The sequence below is a fragment of the Ochotona curzoniae genome, unplaced genomic scaffold (genome assembly GCF_017591425.1).
Source record: "Ochotona curzoniae isolate NIBS_2020 unplaced genomic scaffold, NIBS_Ocur_1.0 contig_1, whole genome shotgun sequence".
Lineage (NCBI taxonomy): Eukaryota > Metazoa > Chordata > Mammalia > Lagomorpha > Ochotonidae > Ochotona > Ochotona curzoniae.
The window spans coordinates 7,722,508-7,742,833 of NW_024464918.1; the positions used below are offsets into that span (position 1 = coordinate 7,722,508).

The following is a 20,326-nucleotide window of genomic DNA, read 5'->3' on the forward strand; positions in this document are numbered from 1 at the left end:
TTTTTTCTCCTTTTCTTCTTCATTTTTTTTAACAAGTTCCAAGTGACAGCATCAATAGACACCCTTATTGACCTCTCTATGGAAGACTTTGTACCAATAGCAGTAAAAACTCTTTTTGGTTCAGACCGAAAAGAGGGACTTCCACAAGATTAGAAGCTGGGCTGTGAGAAGCCATAATCTGAACATGCTAAGGAAATGTAAGCAAAAAAAAATTGCAAATAAAACTGCTTACATTCGTGTAGCTTGTTGGGCGACAGCCGTAGAGCATAAGGAAAGCTGCTATAGCTCATAACAGCATCTTGTAATAAGGCAGCCCTATGCATCCCTCTCAAACTGCTCAGTGCTCAGATCTCATCAGATGGCTGAGTAAGCAGTACACTTTGGGACAGTAAATCTGTTTCCAATATGGTCTACATTCACAGATAGGCGCTTTAGTATTCATCCTAAGACAGTTCCAGCTAAGTACTTACAAAGAAAGGGTAATCATATATTTAAATATTGGGATGCTATTTTCTCTGTCTATTTTAGTGATCCAGTTCACACCAAAGCAGACCTAAATGGATCTTGGAAACCTCCAGGCTTGCAGCGGAGAGCCTTGCCAGGAATAGGATGGCCACGAAGCCTCGCCTTCTGCTCATATCAGACCCCGCTTCCACCCAGCAGGTAGTTTCTCAATGGTCATAGCATGACATCGCTCTTTCTGCCACTTCTGCCCTAGCTTGGGGGTTTTCTGAGAGTTTGGGTGGTGCCTTCTTCCAGGCTGATCTCCAGCTCCTAAGCAACATCACCGGGGAAAAAATTAGCTTTAGGAGAAATATCTATTGACTGCGTGATCTCCCATGGTTTCCCAAAATCTAGGCTGGATTTCAGGTTCAGCATAGCTGCCACAGAGCTCAGGCTTGAAAGAGAGGATCAAAAACACCACAGCAGACAAGACCTCCACGTCGTTTACAGACATTGATGCTTTTGAGATATCCTTCCTGATCTAAGCTTTGGAAGAGATTGCTCCCAGTCTGGAATCAACCCCCTGGGATCAGAGAAAGGGAGATCAGCAGTCTTTGTTCTTGCTTTATTTATTTATGCAGTTACTTTTCTTGCTTGCCATCCACAGCTTACATGCCTTGGCACAGAAACAGAAGATTTATTAGAACAAACAAAGAATATTCTTATTGGATAAGTCTTGAATTTTTTTGGTCTGTTTTTTTTTCAAACATATAGATAAAAACATAAGCCCAAACAATTTTAGAATGTCAGGCAATTCTAGTACTACTTTCTGGAAGTGGTTAGCTTGGTCTCAGAAACTCAGAACTCTGACGAACAGGAACACGTGCCGGCTCGCCAGTAGTTTTCCTCAGTTTGTCTTTAGGGTGGCAGCTTTCCATGTAGACTGTCATGTTGAAATATATATTCCCACATTGAAATCTTGAGAAATGGAAATGCTTTGTTTCAACTCCAAGCCAACCTCATGGCAGATTTCATCTCTTACGGAGAGAACCCTAGGCAGAGCCTGACAGCCTAGGCACAAGAGGGACGTCATGAGATGTGGGCTCTGAGAAGCATGTTAAGTAGAATTAATGCTGTACAGTGATAAGAATCCAGAGTTGGGAAGATAATGGTCTTTCTGGATGTTCGGAGAATGGCCCTAGCAGGCAGTGTGACCCAACGGGAACAAGGCACTCCTGGTACCTACTGGTGTAAGGACTTCAGTGACTGCCTTAGACTCAGCTCCCAGACTGGGACAGCAGATACAGCCAGAGGTCCAGACCAACACGGAATAGACCTTTTTGGCTCAGAAAAAGCTGAAAAGACCTGCTGAGCACCACGGTAGGGAGTAGGCTTAGAGGTGAGCCTCTGTCATTCCAACTGTGTTTTTCTACTGATTTTTAAGGAATTTATAAACCTGTCAGTTTCCAGAATGCAGGGCAACAGTAAGGAAAGATATACCAGGTAGAAACTGGGTAGTGAATGGGTTTCTCCATGGTCTGGGACTCTCACTTGCTCAGATACTTCCTGTTCACTAACACAGCAGCAGCAGTAGATGGGGAGAGATCATGGATGAAGAAGGTCTCAGAAAGGTAAACGAGGACACAGCAAGATGCTGGCAGCCATGACAGGCAGAGGGTGACTTGCCCCATCACTTAACAAGGGCCAGGAGGTGAGAAATACCTCCTTTTGTTCAGACCAGAGGAGGAAGTCCAGGAGGGGGAAATGGAAATCAACCAACATTCACAAGAGCTAAGGACCACAGTTCTGGCACGAACACTGAAGACAAAAAAGAAACTTCCAATTGTGTTTCTTCATTTTCTCTCTTCTGTTAAAAACATAAATAGATGTTTAATGGAAAACTCAACTCTATGTACTTAGGAAGAGAAACAATGAGTTTAAATGATTCAGATTAATGAATACTAAACTAGGGGTTTAGGGTCAAAGCCCCCAGTTTAGGAGCTTGTGTTGATTTCACCACCAGACCAGTCCCCCCAGGCTTAGTTTCCTTGTCTTTAAAATGATGGGCTTCAGGCAAGTGATCACCAAAGGTCTGCCTGGCTCTGACATTGTATGGCCATGGCACTTCTGAGAGTTCCCATTCTCTCGTCGTGTATGGTTTCCAGAGAAAGAGCATCTGTCACATCAATGACACAGCATTTGTATCCCTTTTATTTTTCTCCTGCTAAGGTGTTTTAATCCTGACAGTATAATAGAATAAATCACAGCCATCAGAGATGGGAGTGACACTGGCCACACACATTAGAGACAAACAGTCAAAAATCACTCACCCGTGCCTTCCCCTTTGCCCATGGCCTCTGCTGTCTGACAACACCAAGCTTGAACTACGATTTCCATCTGGCTGCACAGAGCTGAGCACCAAAATAACCCTGTGCATTGTCTTAATAGCTATAATGACACTCTCTTTTCCAGCAGCCTGTCTGACCAGACCATTTCAACATATGGATGTAATTTTTTTCCCTGACGTCCTTGGAGAAGCAAAGTATGGTTGTTACATAGTCAGTCAACAGTTATTTTCCAGCCTCTACAAGCAGAAGCCACTGAGATTCCCTAGGTTTGACTCTTCCCAATCTTCCATACACATCTCCAGCCTTTGATGGAGCAACCAACCCCTTAACATTGGCCGCTCCCAGACATGCTGATGATTCTCATGTATCAACGCCAGGGGGTGTTAATGGAGCATGTAGTCAGTGTTCCCTAAATGGAAGCTACTGACATTAGTTTTTCACCTTTTTTTCTCTCCATTAGATAAGAGAAGGAGACCGTTATGATACTGCAGATTCAGTAACACAGATGATGGTGACAAAAAGCTCCAGAAAGACAAGGTTGTCAGAGTAATTTTCCAGGAGCTAAACAGTCAAATAATGAACATCTAGAGCATCATCTTGAATTTCAGCTCAAAGGAAATTCAAAATGAGCTAATGTTGACCCCTTTGTATTCTCAGCCTGTGGCTTATAGGCATCCCTATACCTATCTGTGAAAGAGGGCCATGCAGAGGCAGCTGTGATAGGCTGCATAACAATGACAAGGAGTATCAAGTCCCAAAAGAGCATTTCATAGTCTTATTTTGTTTTCTCGCTTTTGAAAGAGTGATCATGGTACTTCTGAATGAAATCACCTTCAGGATCCAGGGAACAAATTCCACTGACCATTAAGGATGATTACGAAGGGAAAAGCCAATACTTGTCAAGCATTGAGAGCAAGGAAGTGGAGGCTAATGTAGGTGAACTTGTTTGAGACAAAGTATAGAAGGGTTGCATTCTCTGTTTTGTTCCCCAAGTGGCTGCGATGGCCAGGAAAAGGCCGGGCTGAAGCAAGAAGTCATGAACTCCATCAGGTCTCCCACACAAGTGGCAGTGGCCCAAGCTCTTGCATGATCTGCTGCCATTCACAGACCAACAGTAAGGAAGTAGACTAGAAGTACAGTACCTGGGACAAGAATTTGCATATGGAATCACATATGGTAGATTTACTCATTATTTCACAACCCAACCCCATTATTATTGTCTTTGCTAAGCAAGATAGACGTTTTGGAGAAATCCAAAACCAATTAAAAAAAAAAAAAAGTCGGCTTTCATTCCACACCTGGCTAAAAATAACATGGACATAGGTATTTCCAAGAATGCTCTTACATATTTGGGCAGCCCAAAATCATTTTATCATGCATGAAAGATAAGAGGACTGAAAAGACTGGCACTGGATAAGAATCTTGCCTTTCATCCTACTCTGAGTGAGCAGAAATAATCCAAGGCCAAGAGCTGCCATGTGGAGACAGGGAAAAAGCACAGGAGTAGAGATGCAGAGGGTGCTATGCAGCTAGGTAATAGCCATCCAGATTTAAAAGAATTATACAGAAGGAGCCCCTGTTCAACAATATTCATGACCCATCCACTTGAGGTGCATTACAGCTATTGCTCATACAAAAGAGGGGTACGACATTATTTTTACCTCCAAGATACATTCATGTGTCTTCAGAGCTTCTCATTTTACACTTTCCTAGATCTGATGTGAAAACAATATCAGTTTTGCTTGTACATAGTTAGAGAGCTTATTGGCACTACCAACAAATGGTCAAAGCAATCAAAACATCCAACCCAGATCCTCTGTAATCGTTTTTCAAGTTTTTGGTACATCCAAAGGTATTTAAAACAGTTAATTCTTTTTTAAAAAAAAAACATGCAAAAGCGTGACTAAAACACAGCAAAATTTCTTAGGTAAAAATAAAAATCCAGATATTGAAAAGGCTCATGGAAAAAATAAGAAACCGGGGCTGGCATAATGGTCCGATTGGCTAATCCTCCACCTGAAAGTGTCAGCATCCCATATGAGTTCGTGATCTGGCCACTCCACTTCCCATTCAGCAGCCTGCTTTTAATCTGGGAAAGCAGTGGAGGGTAGCCCAAAGCCTTAGGACACTGTAATTGTATGGGAAACCTGGAGGAAACATCTGGCTTCTGGCTTCAAATTGGCTCAGCTGTAGCCATTGCGGCCACTTGAATCAGTAGGCGGATCTTTCTCTGTGTGTCTCCTTCTCTGTATATCTGACTTTCCAATAAAGATAAATTAATCTTTTAAAAAAGAAAGAAAAACCTGAATAACACCTAACACCTAGTACATGCCAATCTGTAAATTTACCATGTCCCAACTAAAAATTCCTTTGGGAAAAGCCTTAAGAGTCACATCTGAGAATAGAAAGTCTTCTTTAAGTCTGCACAATGATTTTTAAAAACACAGTGACTGTCAAATGTCTAACTCAATTTGCACTGAATGTCGAGGCTCAGAGAAGGCTCCTGCACAAATAGTTTATTTTGGAAGTGCTTCAAAGAAGCAAGAGCTAGAGAATAAGGCAGAGACAAGGCAGAAGGTGGGAAGCCAGTGTAATGATGAGGTTCAGTGCTGGCCATGGCACAGGTGCCTAGTGATGGTGCTGGGACCTTCTAAGCGGCTTTAGGCTTTGTCCTTCAGGCGGAAGCAAGGGGGTCATTTATCACCAGCTTCTTATCCCTTGCCTTCTGATTCACTGGTCAAGACAGTCCACAAGGTTTAATTCTGGACTTCTGGGGTTACAGATGCTTAATGATTTTAGTCTTGAGGGCAGTTAGCACTTCATTACTGCAACGGTCCAGGACAAGAAATGAGGTTAGAATGTCACGTAATCCCTGCTTTAAAGAGTCCACATGATGATTATGGAAATATTTAAGATATGGGGATTTTAGGAGCAAATTCATGTTTTTCAATTTTCTGGAGAGTTTGAAAGATCTGGCAACACTGGACCTGAGTTGCAGATAGCACCAACCTGCCATTCTAGAGGCACTGCCTGCACATGCGCCAAATTCCAAGTACATCCATAGCAGTACACAATTGAAAACTTGCCCCGGGTGAGGGGAATCCCAGTGCCTATAAAACTGTGTCACATAATGCAATGTAACTAATAAATATATATACACATATATATATATAAAAGAAAACTTGCCCCACTTGAGCCTTTCATTTGACTTACACAACCTCTGGGGATATGGGACTTTTTACCTCTTCCGTACCTATGTTAGGTCCAAATTCATGATTACTGCTTTGACTTTGAAGATGCCTGATCAATTAACATAATTAATTGATTACACACCACATCCCAAGCCAGGTGCTCAAATTAAATCTTCACTTTTAATGTTTAACAGAATGCAAGATGAAAAGCACATATGTGAGAAGAATCAGCCCACCTGCCCTGTGTGACTCAGGAATGCAGAAGTAGATGATGGCGACCAAAGACCTACATTACCAGACACACAGGTGCATGGCTGCTCACTCTTGGTTTATGAAGACAGTACTCCCCACCCCCACTCCTCCAGGAATTAGGAAGCTGCCATAAAAATCATGGGTTCTTCAGTGAAAAGATTCTAAGCCTTCATGCTAAGCATCATGTCCTATAAGCTTCAAACACTGTCCATTACTGAAAGAAATACAGTGGCAAGGATCTGGCAGTTGAGGTATTGTTTGGGATGCCCTCATCCCAAATCAGAGTGTTTGCTTTAAGTCCTAGCCCCATTGCTGTGGACATGCACTCCAGGATTCCGCAGGTGATGGCTCAAGTACTTTAGTTCCCACAATCCATATAGGAGCAGGCAGGCTCCTTGGTTTCACACTGACCCTGGGATGGATACTGTAGGCATTAAGGAAGTCAAACTGTGAATGTGTAAGTTCTGTCTTGGCTCTTGAGATAAAAATGAATTATAAATATGAAAAATAAATAATTATATTCTGCATATCCTTTTTATACCAAATCCCATAAGAAGTTTATTTATGAAAACACATTTTATAAAACTACTGATCCTTAGGACCTTCTTCTGAGGCACTACAATTTAATTAGGTGAAACTTGATCATGGGGCATTCCAAATTTCCCAGCAAGGACTAGGAGCTCACCATCAGTTCAGAGGTAAAAACTGCCTGAGCTTAGGCCACAGTCCCCAACCCTGCCCTGATCAATTCAGACAGCTCAGCCCGTCACTGGAGCTTTCCTGCTGTTCTCTCTCTCAGTGTGCAAAGCAAAAAGTGTTAACTGGGTCATCACTGGGCAGAGCTTTGGCAACACACACACACGAGGGTCGGATTGCAAGCACTGAATGAAATGTCACTGTCAACTGAGGAGAACTGGAACTAAAAAGCCTCATGCAAACAGGGTTGCTTTTAAGGTATTATTACCACTTGATCATGTGGTAAAGGATTTGACTGGCCTATGGGTATTCATCCTACTACAGTTGATTGGATGTTTTCTTTCTTTCCTTTTAGCGAGGACATTAAAGTAATATTCCTCCATCAGTGCTTTAGCTACAACAAATAGATCCACAGAAACAAATTGAACCCACTGGAATTACTCTCTCAATGAATTCTACATTTCGGTTCAAAGTACTACAAATAAATCCAGTGCTTTAATTCCCTATGCATGAGCTGTACAGCAGCAGACTGAGAGGCACACATTATGGACTGCCAGGTGGCAGTGGACATAGGGGAAGTTAAAAAAAAATATTCCAAACCATTTTTAAACTAAAATGCATCCCACTGGGACAGCTACTACCCAATACTGACTATTCATAAACCAGGCTGAACAAAGAGAAACTTCGTATGTTGTGGTTCTGGCTAGAGAACAAATCTGGGAGAGGAAGGGAAGTAACAGGTTCAGCTGAGAATATAGCAATGCTCAGGTGACTTTTTGTTTCTTTTTTTTTCCATCCTCACAAAGACTTTTCTGTCCGAGAAAAATGCATTAAATATAATACAGTAATTCTACTAAAATATTCCAAATAATGTTGTTAAGTAAGTCTGCACTGCACTTATTTTTACTGTCTTTGTGTACACTTGGTATTTGTTCTGAATGACCCCAGCAGAGATTTATAACTAAAGTAAATCCAAGTTGAAGTTGAGTGCAAAGGAAAACAGTCAATGCAACAGGAAGATCAAACAACTCAGTGGTGTTAAAGAGTTGGGTTGAAGGCCAAGCACGATGGCATAATGGTTAAGGTCCTCACCTTGCACGCCCAGGATCCCATATGGGCAGCGGTTCTAATCCCAGCAGCCTCACTTCCCATCCAGCTCCCTGCTTGTGGCCTAGGAAAGCAGTCCAGGACAGTCCAAAGGTTTGGGACCCTGCACCCATGTGGGAAGCCCAGAAGAGGCTCCTGGCTTCGGAATGGCTCAGCTCCAGCCATTGCGGCCACTTGGGGAATGAATCATCGGACGGAAGATCTTCCTTTCTGTCTCTCCTCCTCTCTGTATATCTGATTTTCCAATAAAAATAAACAAATCTTTAAAAAAAAATAGAGTTGGGTTGAAGTACAGAGGGAAATTATAAGCTATGCATGCCAATTAAGGTGCTCAAAAAATGAACAGGAATTCATTTCAGGCTCATGCCAGTCCCCACTTCTTCATATGTCCCTAACAATGCTTCTGGAATTACCAGAGCTGAAAATTAAATTATAAACCTAAAACATGACACTGACAATGTAACGTCTCCTTTGATGATATCAGCATGATGATTCAACCATGGGCGGGGCAGAACTGATCCCTAAGACTGTATGTAAGCTGCTGTGAGGCAGACACCAGCTATTTCTCCATCTCTCACCAGTCACAACTGCATCTTGACACTGATCAAATATACACCAAAGACCTCTTACAATACAGTAAACATAGCATCTTGCTGCAGACACATAAGTAAAACATACAGAGTCAGCCTGGAAGTGTTTACAGAATGAATGCATCATCAATACTCAGGAAAAGCAACCACTGACACAACTGAATATATAAGTGTCACGGTTGTAGTAGACAATCAACAAATTGGCATTTCACCATGTGGGATTTGGTACTGCTTTCCTGGCTAGGCATATAAGCCCTGTTTTCTAATTACAGTTCTTTTCTGGAAAGTGCTTTAAATTCTTTTCATTAGAAGAGGAAATAAGCCACTAATAAGAACAAATTCTTTTACCATTGCATCTGTGAGTCACAACACAAAATCACAGAGCTTCTGATTTATTTGACTTTTCACAACAGCCATGGAAGCCATGTGCTGTGCTTCCTGACTCACTCATAGAGAATAACAACATCAATAACAGCCCATTAAGACAAACAGGAACTCAGAGTGTAAAAAAATGTCACCTAAGAGGTAGTTGGTAAAACAGATCTCCTGGGATGAAGAAGATCGCAGTTTGTACAGAGGTATTCTCCAAAGATGAACCGGATCCTAGACATCATATTTCTGTAATTGCAACAAGTTTCAGGGGCCTGGCATATGAAATGAATGACTAAAAAAAAGGAGGAATGGAGTACAATCAAAGAAAAGGATAAAACAAACTTGAATGTGAATGAAACAGCATTTGCTTCAAAAGTTCTCAAGCCACCTGTAGGGCAAACAAAATTTATCCAAGAGAGAAATATGGCCCACACGTTATCCTTGTGAAGTCTAACTTAGAGAGTAAAACGAAACATAACTCTAAGCTGTGGGATGGGAAATAAAATGATGATTGTCATTGGAATCCAGCTTAGATTTATATGTAAAGGAAAGGGAGGCATTTTTTCCTCATCTCTTCACAGCACCTCCTACTTAGAGCATCCTCAAAAGCTCCTTATTTCTTTCCATTACACAGCATCTCCTGGGTGACCACACAAAGTCCTCTGACACTATGAGCTGTTAACTCCCAAACCTCTATCTGACTCATGCCTTAAAAAATGAACGGTCAGCTGTCTGCTAGATTATTCCACCTAGAGGGTCTTAGAATGTCTCAAATGCAAAAGTCCATGGTCATACACAATGGCATTGTGATTTGTATAGTAGGACACAAGCAATATCATTCATTTCCCATTATTTTTTGTCCTTGCTGCAGATCAGTCTGAGATGGTTTGTTCCTGCTGGTGCTATTTACATAGGCAGGAAAGCCACAAGGTTAAGGAGAAAAAAACATATCTAATGACTATTACAATACAGTATTTTTATCCTGAGTTTTATGTGCCGCATTCCAGAAGAACTTAGACTATCAGTCTAAGCGCTTCCACTTCACAGATCATTTACAAGCAATGACCTTGCCCAACTATCTAAGTACACTCAGCATCAGAAAGGTGCTACTCTCCTTGTAGGACAAGAAAGCGCTCAGTGTCCAGGAATCCCAGGACAATGTATCTGCCTGCACCTTTATACTGTCCTAAACAGCCAACAACCTTTAGTTTCCCCACATTTTCTAAACATGCCTACTCTTTCAGTTCAGGTCACTAGGCTTGTTGGCTCAGATGAAAACACAACTTCGTTACTCACCTCGCTGGCCATTGTGTCTACTTGCAACATATTCATAATGTCATCTCCCAGACATGCCTTCCTGACTCAACTTGTCCCTAACTCACACACCCCCATTCTTCACTCTACTAATTTGAACTTCTTTCAGATTCTTGAGATACTGTGGCAGTGCTGCTTTTGGACTTCTGCATATACTATACCTTCTAATTAAATACTCCTGTTTTTGACACAATCCATCTTATTCTCATCCTTCAAGACTATGTAAGATATCAAATGGTTTAGCAGTCTATCCCTGATCCATAATTCTTGGTTAGATTCCTTTTAAAAAACTATTATTTTCCCTTTTGTAGTGATAAGCCTACTATACCTAGTTACAGAAATATGAGGCTATAAACCATTTTTGCTTTGGCTATTACTGCGTTCCATGAATGCATCTAGGAAAATCCCAAATAATTCTAAATCAATGAGACATAAAAAAATAGAACAAAATTTTAGAAACAAACTATTTATGATATACAAAAGATAAAATTCAGAATATTTGGTGAAGGAAGTAGTTTAAAGAAGTAAATATTACATAGTATTAAAGAATATGAAGCGTTGCATGGAAGATAAACTTGGAAATAAGAAAAGTAGGGATAACTGGTATGATTGGGTAAACATTAGTATGAAGACTTGTTCAAAAAGATGGAGTCTCAAAGATGATCTAAAATTCCTTAATTAATGAATGAATTAATAAATAATTCCTTAATTTCCAAAGACCATTAGGAATGCAAAAGTACCACTTGAAAGATGACTCGATGGAGCTCAGTGTCCAGCATTACTAACATTATCAAGCCAATTGATATTCCTCACCAATTTCTAGTATCAGAACCTTTCTCTCTGCATGGATTCCATAATATCAGGTTTTGGAGATATTCACCATGAACTGCCTTTGGGCTGGATTAAGCCTAAGTCCAAGACATGGCCAAATGAATTCATCTAGTGATAGACATGATCATCACCCAAGCCGGGCCCTGTTCAAAATACTCTGCTGAAGCTCAAAGGATGAATAGGACTCTTTTCAACATACAACCAAGGGAGGGCAATGTAAAAGTGAGGTTACCAACACATACCTTCACACAGAACTCGGGAAAGAACCCATTCAAGTGAGGAGAGTGAGAAATAAACAAAAATTGTGAAGCTAGATGAACATGTACTGCTCAAATTTCCAATGAGGTCAACTAAAACATTTTCTTTTTGCACGTGGTAATTTGAGCAGGGATACCACTTGCAAATGACAGAGTTTCGAGAAGGGAAAGCAATGACCAATAAAATCAGATGAATAAGAATGTTCTAAATAATTTGGTGTGGGAAAACAGGGAAGAAGACTGGGGGAAAAGGGAAAGCTGCTCTTGAAAAGGAGAAGGAAAAGGAAGATGATTTAATGAAAGTTAGATGCAAAGTTAACTGCAAAGTTGATAAAGTGAAAGTTATTTAAAACACAGATACATTCCTTGAAGGAGTAATTAACATGTGCAAGGAAATGCTGGTGTGCAATTATGGCCTTAAAATTATTGTATGTAGAATGATGATGCCAGGATAATTTTTTCAAGGAATTTTACATGGATTCACTTGTCTCTTACACTCATTTCTAAAATGTATATTTATTTACATGCCATTAAAGGCACATGTTCAAAATCTGGTCTGTGTTCTAAGGTACAACCTTAGAACCATCTCAGAGAATTTCTCCTTAGTTTTCACTTGTAAAGGTGCCTGACTAGCAACTATTTTACAATGTGTTGGTATCAACTGACAGTTGTTAGATGCTATCTATAACTCCTTTCTAAATATAGAAAAATAATGTGTGACTTATGTTCATCTTTGAGAGCAAAAGGCAGTAGCACAAAGAGATATACTCCATCAACAAGAAAAAAAGAGAACTGCGTTTGAAGGTGTCAGAATTTTTGCAAGTCATAGGAAAAAACTTGAAGAGAAAAAAGATGTCTATTATACAGAATACTGGAGAGCAGGTGGTCTCCATTTTTACTGGAAGGCGATAGAAATGCCAATAGTAATATTCACTGTGATTACCATTTACTTGGCACTTATGTCCCCTGTCCACAGTGCAGTATAAAATTAATTGCAAGAAATAATCCCAATAATATAGACGGTGGGAATTTTTACAAATGCAGAAAAAAAGATTCAGGCTATGTTCAAGACTGGTTTTTTGTTTGTTTGCTTGTAAAAGATTTATTTATTTTTATTGGAAAGTCAGAAACACAGAGAGGAGGCGAGACAGAAAGATCTTCTGTCTGTTCATTCACTCCACATGCAGTCACGTGGCCAGAGCTGAGCTGATTCAAAGCCAGGAGTTTCTTCCTGGTCTCCCATGCAGGTGCTGGGTCCCAAAGACTTTAGGCTGTTCTCAACTGCTTTCCCAGGTCACAAGCATGGAGCTGGATGAGAACCTGGGCTGCTGGGACCTGAACTGGCATCCATATGGGATACCCATGTGTGCAAGGAAAGGACTTTAACCACTAGGCTACCATGCCAGGCCCTGTGTTCAAGACTTTACTCAAGACCTCACTGACAACATATCAGCACAGGGATGTAAACAGAGTTCAGCTGCAATGTCTGCATTGCTAACTGTCCCCCTTACGCTGATAGTCACAGACAAGGATTCCAGTCAGCCAACAGGACAAGATAAAAATGACAGTTTATTGTTTCTATAAAGTCTTTTCATTTTGTTTAAAACAATTAAACCAACCAAAGATTTAGTTGGCATCGTGTTATCTTGGTTATCAAAAGAAAATCCACCTAGAGATAGAACAATAAGCTGAAAACAATCTTCTCCACATATAAGGGTACTTTTAAAGATCACTGGAGGGCCCGGCGCAGTGGCGCAAGTGGTTAAAGTCCTCGCCCTGCATGCCCGAGATCCCATATGGGCGCTGGTTCTAATCCCAGCAGCCCCGCTTCCCTTCCAGCTCCCTGCCTGTGGCCCGGGAAAGCAGTTGAGGACGGCCCAAAGCTTTGGGACCCTGCACCCATGCAGGAGATCCGGAAGAAGCTCCTGGCTTCGGACCGGCATAGTATCGGCCCGTTGTGCTCACTTAGGGAGTGAATCATCGGACGGAAGATCTTCCTCTCTGTCTCTCCTTTCTGTATATCCGCCTTTCCAATTAAAAAAAAAAAAAGATCACTGGAAAGAGGAAAAAAAGTTAAGGCTATTGAGGAGCAAGAAATTTAAAAACCCACGCATGTGAGAGATTATGTAAAAGTTCATGAAAACATGTATTACAAAGTAACTACACATGGGTTTCAAAAATAAGTTTTTTGTATTTGGTTTTTTAATGAGCTTTTGAAATACTCTTGTACATTTATACATACTAAGTATTAAAAGAATGACAGAACTTTACTAAACTGTCAAATTGTTCTTCAAAGGTATATTAAAGCACTGTGGATTTTAGCACACAAATTGTAACTTTAATGTTGGTGCAATGGGAACAAAATGATTTTAACACAACTATATAGGTATTCTAAGCATGGCAGCAAAAGTAAATTCTAATTGAATCTATATAGGTAACACTCCAGCTTACTAATGGTTCACGAGTTTTCAGATTATTAACACAGATTAAATTCTATGTCAAATCAAACAGAACAAAATACATTGCTCAAACTCTTAAAGACCACGGGAATCAGAATTAGTTTATAAAATATCCAAACTAAAGCCTAACATGTAGTTGTGTGTGTTTGTACATATGTGCACATATGCGTGTGTTTAAAGTATACCAAAATAAAATAAAGCAAAAAGTATGCCAAAAGAATTGGTGGGGCTTATTTTATTTTCTTGCTAGGTGAGATTGAGAGAATTAATGCAAAAAAAACTTTGAAAATCCAATCTTCCCCCAATTCTTTCTGCAACCTTGACCCAAACAGACAGGTGGAGATACAGAGAAATAATTCAACCTCAGTTCCCTCTCTGGAGACCTGAGGTGCTAAGTGGAAAGAGGAGGCTTTTTTTTTTTTAAAGGAATAAGAAGCATGGCTGAACTCCCTGGGCCACCAGGCCTGGGCTCGCACAGAAACCAGTCAGTTCTGCTTACCTGAGCAATATCATTTAGATAGCAATGCCTTTCTTGGTTAGTGTTCCAAGCTGAGAGCTTGAGCAGAAAAGCAAGGATGCTAAGAGAAGGCAGAGAATCAATGCTGAAAGTGTGGCACACATACCCACACTAGGAATATTTTCCTACTGCGGTGGTTAGTGGAGAGATCTTAGGGGAGGGAGCACTTCCAGGGAGTGGAAGTGGCCAAGAATGCAGATCAGCAGTGTGAGAGGCTGGTGCTAATGAATATTATGTGTTCCACCGCTAATAAGTTTATACGTTATTAAGAAATAGAAGTGTTGATCCTTTAAAGCTGGGATGGGGAATGCCCAGCCAGGGGACTTTATAAGGCCCATGAAATCATTTGGTCTGGCCCTGCCAAAGCAACCACAAGTGGGACTGGAAATTCAATAGATTTATAGCAAGCTGTATTTTTTATGTTGATAATTTTGTATGGCCTTCAAATGACATTATAAATTTCCAAATGGCTATTGCAGAAAACACACACACACACACACACACACACACACACACACACACACACACACACACAGAACCACTTCCTAACCGTTGCTAAAGGCTTGAAAGGTGAAAATCACAGACCTTCCTCAGGCTCTCAGAGTTTAATAACTTGCTTTTTGGTTGCTGTCATTTATTTAGGAGATAATCAGACACAGTGGTTCCTGAATTCTTCTCCTTTCTCTCTGTGCTTCCCACATTGGATGACTTATTTAATCTCTGCAAGACTAGTTTCCTAATTCATGAAAAGAAGCATGTACAGTGCTGACTCCACAATGTTGTGAGCATTAAATGTTATTTCAAAAGCAGAGAGCTTAAATTGGCACCTGACTAAAAATGTTCAACAAAATATTTGTCATTAATTTCTTTGTATTATTATTGTTGCTGAACACACTTGAAAAATAAAGTACTGATTTCAATAGAACACAGAACACAGGCCTGAGTTACTGGTCCACAAGCACGAATAATAAAAAATCACATCTAACTTCAGGCTTCAGAGAGAGGATGTCTTGTATATCATACTGATCTCAAGCCCTCAATTCATGGTCCTGGACAAAAAGCTTGTACAATCCGCCTGGAAACTTAGCTGACCTTCATTATTCAATATGGTATCTATTTTGCAAGTTGGGATGGGGCTGGATCTGACCAGGGCTCAGATGACTGCCCACATTGGTCTGGTGCACTAACTCTCAGACCACTAGATGCAATTTAGTGCAGGATTAGTCCCTTACTAATTACTAATTACTTCACTGGCCACAGACTAAAGGTCAGCAAATCTCTCCTATCACATCAGGAGGACCCAGAATAATAGAGGCCAGACAGGTAATTTGCATGTTCTCCCACTTTGGAGGAGAAGCCCCCATGGAAGAAGGGACAGGGTGACTCTGTTGTTGAAAGCAAGCCAAGGCTATCTGATCTGACTGGAGCAGCCACAAGCTTCTCCTGGGAATACCTGGCCCATTTCTCCTGCTGGGAGATGGCAGCTTCTCACACTTGATACTTTAGCAGACCAGCTGGGGGAAGCAGGCAAGGTCTGACTCCAGGCCTCACATCACTTTCACTGGCTGGCAATTCTTTTCCACTCTGAGCATCTGGAGAGTCATCCAACTGTGTTTGCGCAAGTTGCTTGTCTGTGAGGAGTGTGTTTGTTTTATGATCAGTGTCTTGGGTTTTAAATAAGAATACAGCAGGAGATGATCCCTCTATGATCCTTGCTAATGTACCTCTAGGCTAATAAGTAGCAAGATGATCCTGCTCTTTGATTTCATGAATAAGAAAATAAAATAGGAAATGTGTGACATTTAAAAAAATTGTTATTACTGAGTATAAAATTTATTTTAACCCTCTCTGTAGTGGCTAAGTTTCAAGCTGAATACACTGCTTGCCAGATTGTATCTCCTGTTCCTCCTCTTCTTAAATATGTGCTTATTTACTTCCTGCAGAGTTCAATTTTAGAACCCATCAAAGTAGATCCACTCAGACTCTGACTACATTTTCATGCATAAATTCATAGATGTCTTCAGAAAGAATTGCACTTGCATATGCAAATACTTTCTGATGCCTTTTCATTTCTACTTTTGGCCTGCCACAGCTTTTAACTCATGCAAACACATTACACAAACAAATATGGGCTCAATAACAACACGCTGCATGTGTGAATTGCTAATTGCAAAGCTATGAGTTCAATATGGCCAAGCACCTTCCGTTATGATCAATGAAGGCGAACTAAATTAAATAGGAAGGATAAAGTTATATATGAAAATAAAATCCCAGCATTTGGTTTCGTTTTATGTAAATATTAATAAGGGAAAAGGTGACAGGCCAATCCACAATTCAACAATAATCTAGAATCTGATTTCATGCACCAAGATCACGAAGCCAGGACGTGCTCTTAATGAGACGTGCGAAGAGGGTATATTTCAGCACAAAATCACAAGAAACAGAAACGAATGCAGCCTCCCCATAAATGAAACACAAACTCCAGCAGAAAATGGAAGTTTTCCAACCACATTGGACATGCATCATTCCTCAAAACATTCATGTCATGTGTTAGTGACAGTCTTGGAAACAGCATACAGACTTCCTAAATTTTTCATCTTGCATATTTAAGCACTCAACTAATTAAGTCATGATTCCTCATTTTTTTTTCCCCAAAGCTTACTGCTTACACTTCGAGGTAATATGAAAAGTCAACAATTGAAAACATTTGTCAGGTGCCATAGCAAAGGCTTTTTATCCAGAAAAATATTAAGGTAGCCCCAGCCCCTGATTTCTCATGGGAGGAATATCAGCATTTGTTTCATTTCAATAACAAAAACTCAGAAAAAAAAAAACATAAAACTAAATGAAAATGGTATCTAGCACCTGACTACAATAGCAATGAAAATATAATGTTAACAATATCTCTGTTGTTTCTTTTAAAATATGTTTTAGGTATAAAAGCTGAGCTGGCTAAACTAGAAGTACAAGAGTGCATGCTTTTTAGAACATCATCTGGAAAATAAACATATACATCTTGGGCATGATGTTAACTAGCAATGATATAGATAGTACTCTGTGTGCGCATGTACTTTTTTTTTTTTCTAAATAGAGAGACGTGAAAGTAATTTCAGGAAGCTAGAGAAATGGGAATGGAATTCCAAGGTGAAGTATCCCGTAAGGAATTAAACACACTGCAACATTGACCACCAAGGACACAGAACACACACACAAAAGAGAATCAGTGTTAGAAAATAAATGATGCAATAACCTAGCAGAACAGGGCCTAGACCTTTGATGCTGGTGGCATGACCCTGGCCTGCTCATTCACCGCAGTTTGAGTGTTCATTTGTACTTTTGCTGAGTCATTATATTGAACACACAAGGCGAAGCTGATACTCAAAGGGCAAGACAAGGAGCTAGTGAGTGAAGTTGACCACACTGCCTCTTGGCATTACTTTGCTTCACCCTACACATTGAAATTTGTATGGCAACCCTGGACAGGTGACAAAATTCTTCATGGTCATTGAACAGGTAGACAAAGCCAACAGTTAATGCTTGGGGAAAAAAAATATATATATATATCTCCTTTATAAATAAATAAATATAGATGTACATATATATTTAATATATTTATCTCCCCTCTGTAAAAGGAATCAAATCACTGCTAGAAAAATCAAAGTGAAATTTAAAAGCAGAATTCTATCAGAGAAACTGCATAATAACATATATGTGACCCACGTATGCTCTAAAATGCAAGAAAAACATTTCTAATTCATAGTTAATATAGAAGCTTCTAACTACATGTATACCACTTGTTCAAAAAATGTTTTACGTCAAACGTGTAAAGCATTCATGACTTGAACCCTCACCTCTGCCTACTCCAGACTGAGGTATACTACATTCAGGAATATATTTCAGTGAGTCAATAGTCAGCTATGCGTCACATGTGCCAAACTCCACCAGAGCAGATATCTAAAATCAGCATTAGTTTGTCAAAGAATTTAGTGTTAATGAGAAAAGATGCATTTCTAGAGCACATGCTGTGGATATCCTCATAAGGTGATGATTATCATGCCAGCATCTCATATTAGGTGATGATTATTATGCCAGCATTGTGTATTGGAGTGCTCATGCAAGTCCTGTCTACTTGGCTTCCAAAAGCAGCAGAAGATGGCCTAAGTGCTTGAGACTTTGCTATCCATGTGGCCGACCAGTCTGAAGGACCTGGCTCCAGATGTCAGCTTACCCAAGTTTCAGCCATTGCAATCATCTGGTGAGTATAAAATATCTCTTTTATCTCTCCTTCTTTCCCTATTGTTCTACCTTTCAAATGAGTAAATAAAAAAATCATTTTTAATTCATAGTTGCATTAACTACAGGAGTTGGAAAAGACAAAAGGATTGATTTTCTTATACTGAACTCTAATGAGACTTCTTGGTACAGATTCCACCAGCATCAGTCATTGACATGCAACAATGCAAGTCAAGAACATGAGACAGGTCGGAGCAAATCAATGGGGACAATTCTACATACCTTGTCTAGGAAACTCATCTGACTCCCGGTGAACAAGGTCTGTGACTCGATTTCCATAGTGCATCCTGCTGTCATGGTCATAGGCCTTCAGAGTCTCACTGGAACTGTAGGACTTCTGCGTGGGTACGCGGCAGTCCTCGCTGTCCAGGGACGAACTGGTGTAGCGACACTCTTTGCCACATCGTCCCCTCGTCAAAGAGCGATGTCGCCGGTCCTTGACATCCATTATTTTAGATTGGGTAGTATGCTGATGTTTTCAGAAAAGTCAGGCCTGAGTTCTGGCACTTGTCACTTCACCACCTAATAACATCAAAGGAAAAGACCAAGACTGTGATTGCAAGAAACATTGTCTTCAGTTCTGACTCATGCTCTGACTCAGATGAAAACATGGAAAGGCAAAGTTGGTCAGCCCTGCACAATCTCAATCACAAAAGCTTCAAAGATACTTAAATTATCATTCTGAATGGAAGAACTCTATACAGCAAATTAAAGTTCTTTCTGTTTAAGAGATTCAAGGGGAAAATCACAGCAAACCCTTTTTATCTTGGGATTTTCTAAAATACACACAGGTGACAGGGTAAGCCCACCTCTCAAAGATTCTGCTATGAATCAGTTCAAAAAAGGAGAAGCAGCAGCAGCATAAAAAGGATGATAAAATGTAGCAGGATATCTGAGTATGTAGCCTAAATATAGTCTATTAACGCTTTACTATGCTGCCAAGTCACAATGAAATAACATCAAATTGCCTAAATGGGTCTAAAGACTAATAAAGTAAGTCATTTTGACATGCAAACAATCTTTTTCCAATTTCCTTAATAAGCCTTTAGCAAATTCCTAGATTTCTTTCTCTTGCCAATCTCTTTTCTTGGACATACCTGGCTATTTCTTCCCAGTCATTCAAACAAGAGATTTTGCTGACAACAGCGCTAACAGTTTAACAATCATGCATCTAAGCCCATCCTATTCCCTTCATCACTCAGAGACCCACTGTAAAAAAGGAAAAGTAGGGAAAAAAAATCACTGAACACAACAGGTAAACTGGTAGGAAGGAACCCTTGGAACAGGTGAGCTGGCAGCCAGTGAGCCCAAGCCTGCCATCTGACACCCTGGACCTCAAACAGTCCGTCAAGCATCACTCCGAAAACACCAGCCTTTTGCCTTGCAAAGACAACAAAAAGGCTTAGGGTTTTCCAAGTTGCAAATGATAGCTCTTATTGATTTCATTTGCCATGCAAAATAGCACAGACCACAGGGCCAGGGCCTGAATGGAATGGACAAATACAAATTTTAATTAAAATGGGAAACACAATGCAGCATCAGGGTAATGACTTTTCTTCAGGCTACTGTTGCTCACTGCCTCCTCCATATGTCAAGACGTACTTGGGGAGCAGATCTGAACTTCTGAACCCTTCAGCTTACTGTTGGCTGTTTAT

The 20,326-nt window shown here is 40.3% G+C and overlaps 1 protein-coding gene across 5 annotated transcripts in view; it reads right to left on the bottom strand.

Annotated features, from left to right (window-relative positions):
• The window catches only part of TENM2 (teneurin transmembrane protein 2), an 884,000-nt gene extending 864,806 nt beyond the window's left edge, over window positions 1–19,194 (bottom strand). For 3 of the 5 annotated variants that reach the window (XM_040984151.1, XM_040984065.1, XM_040984225.1), the window contains exon 1: window positions 18,894–19,119. In XM_040984151.1, the coding sequence (XP_040840085.1) occupies window positions 18,894–19,119 (226 nt within the window). Of the gene's footprint in view, window positions 1–18,893 lie in introns of all 5 variants that reach the window. The other 2 variants (XM_040984305.1, XM_040984174.1) reach the window with 2 other exon arrangements.
• Between the last annotated feature and the right edge of the window lie 1,132 nt (window positions 19,195–20,326).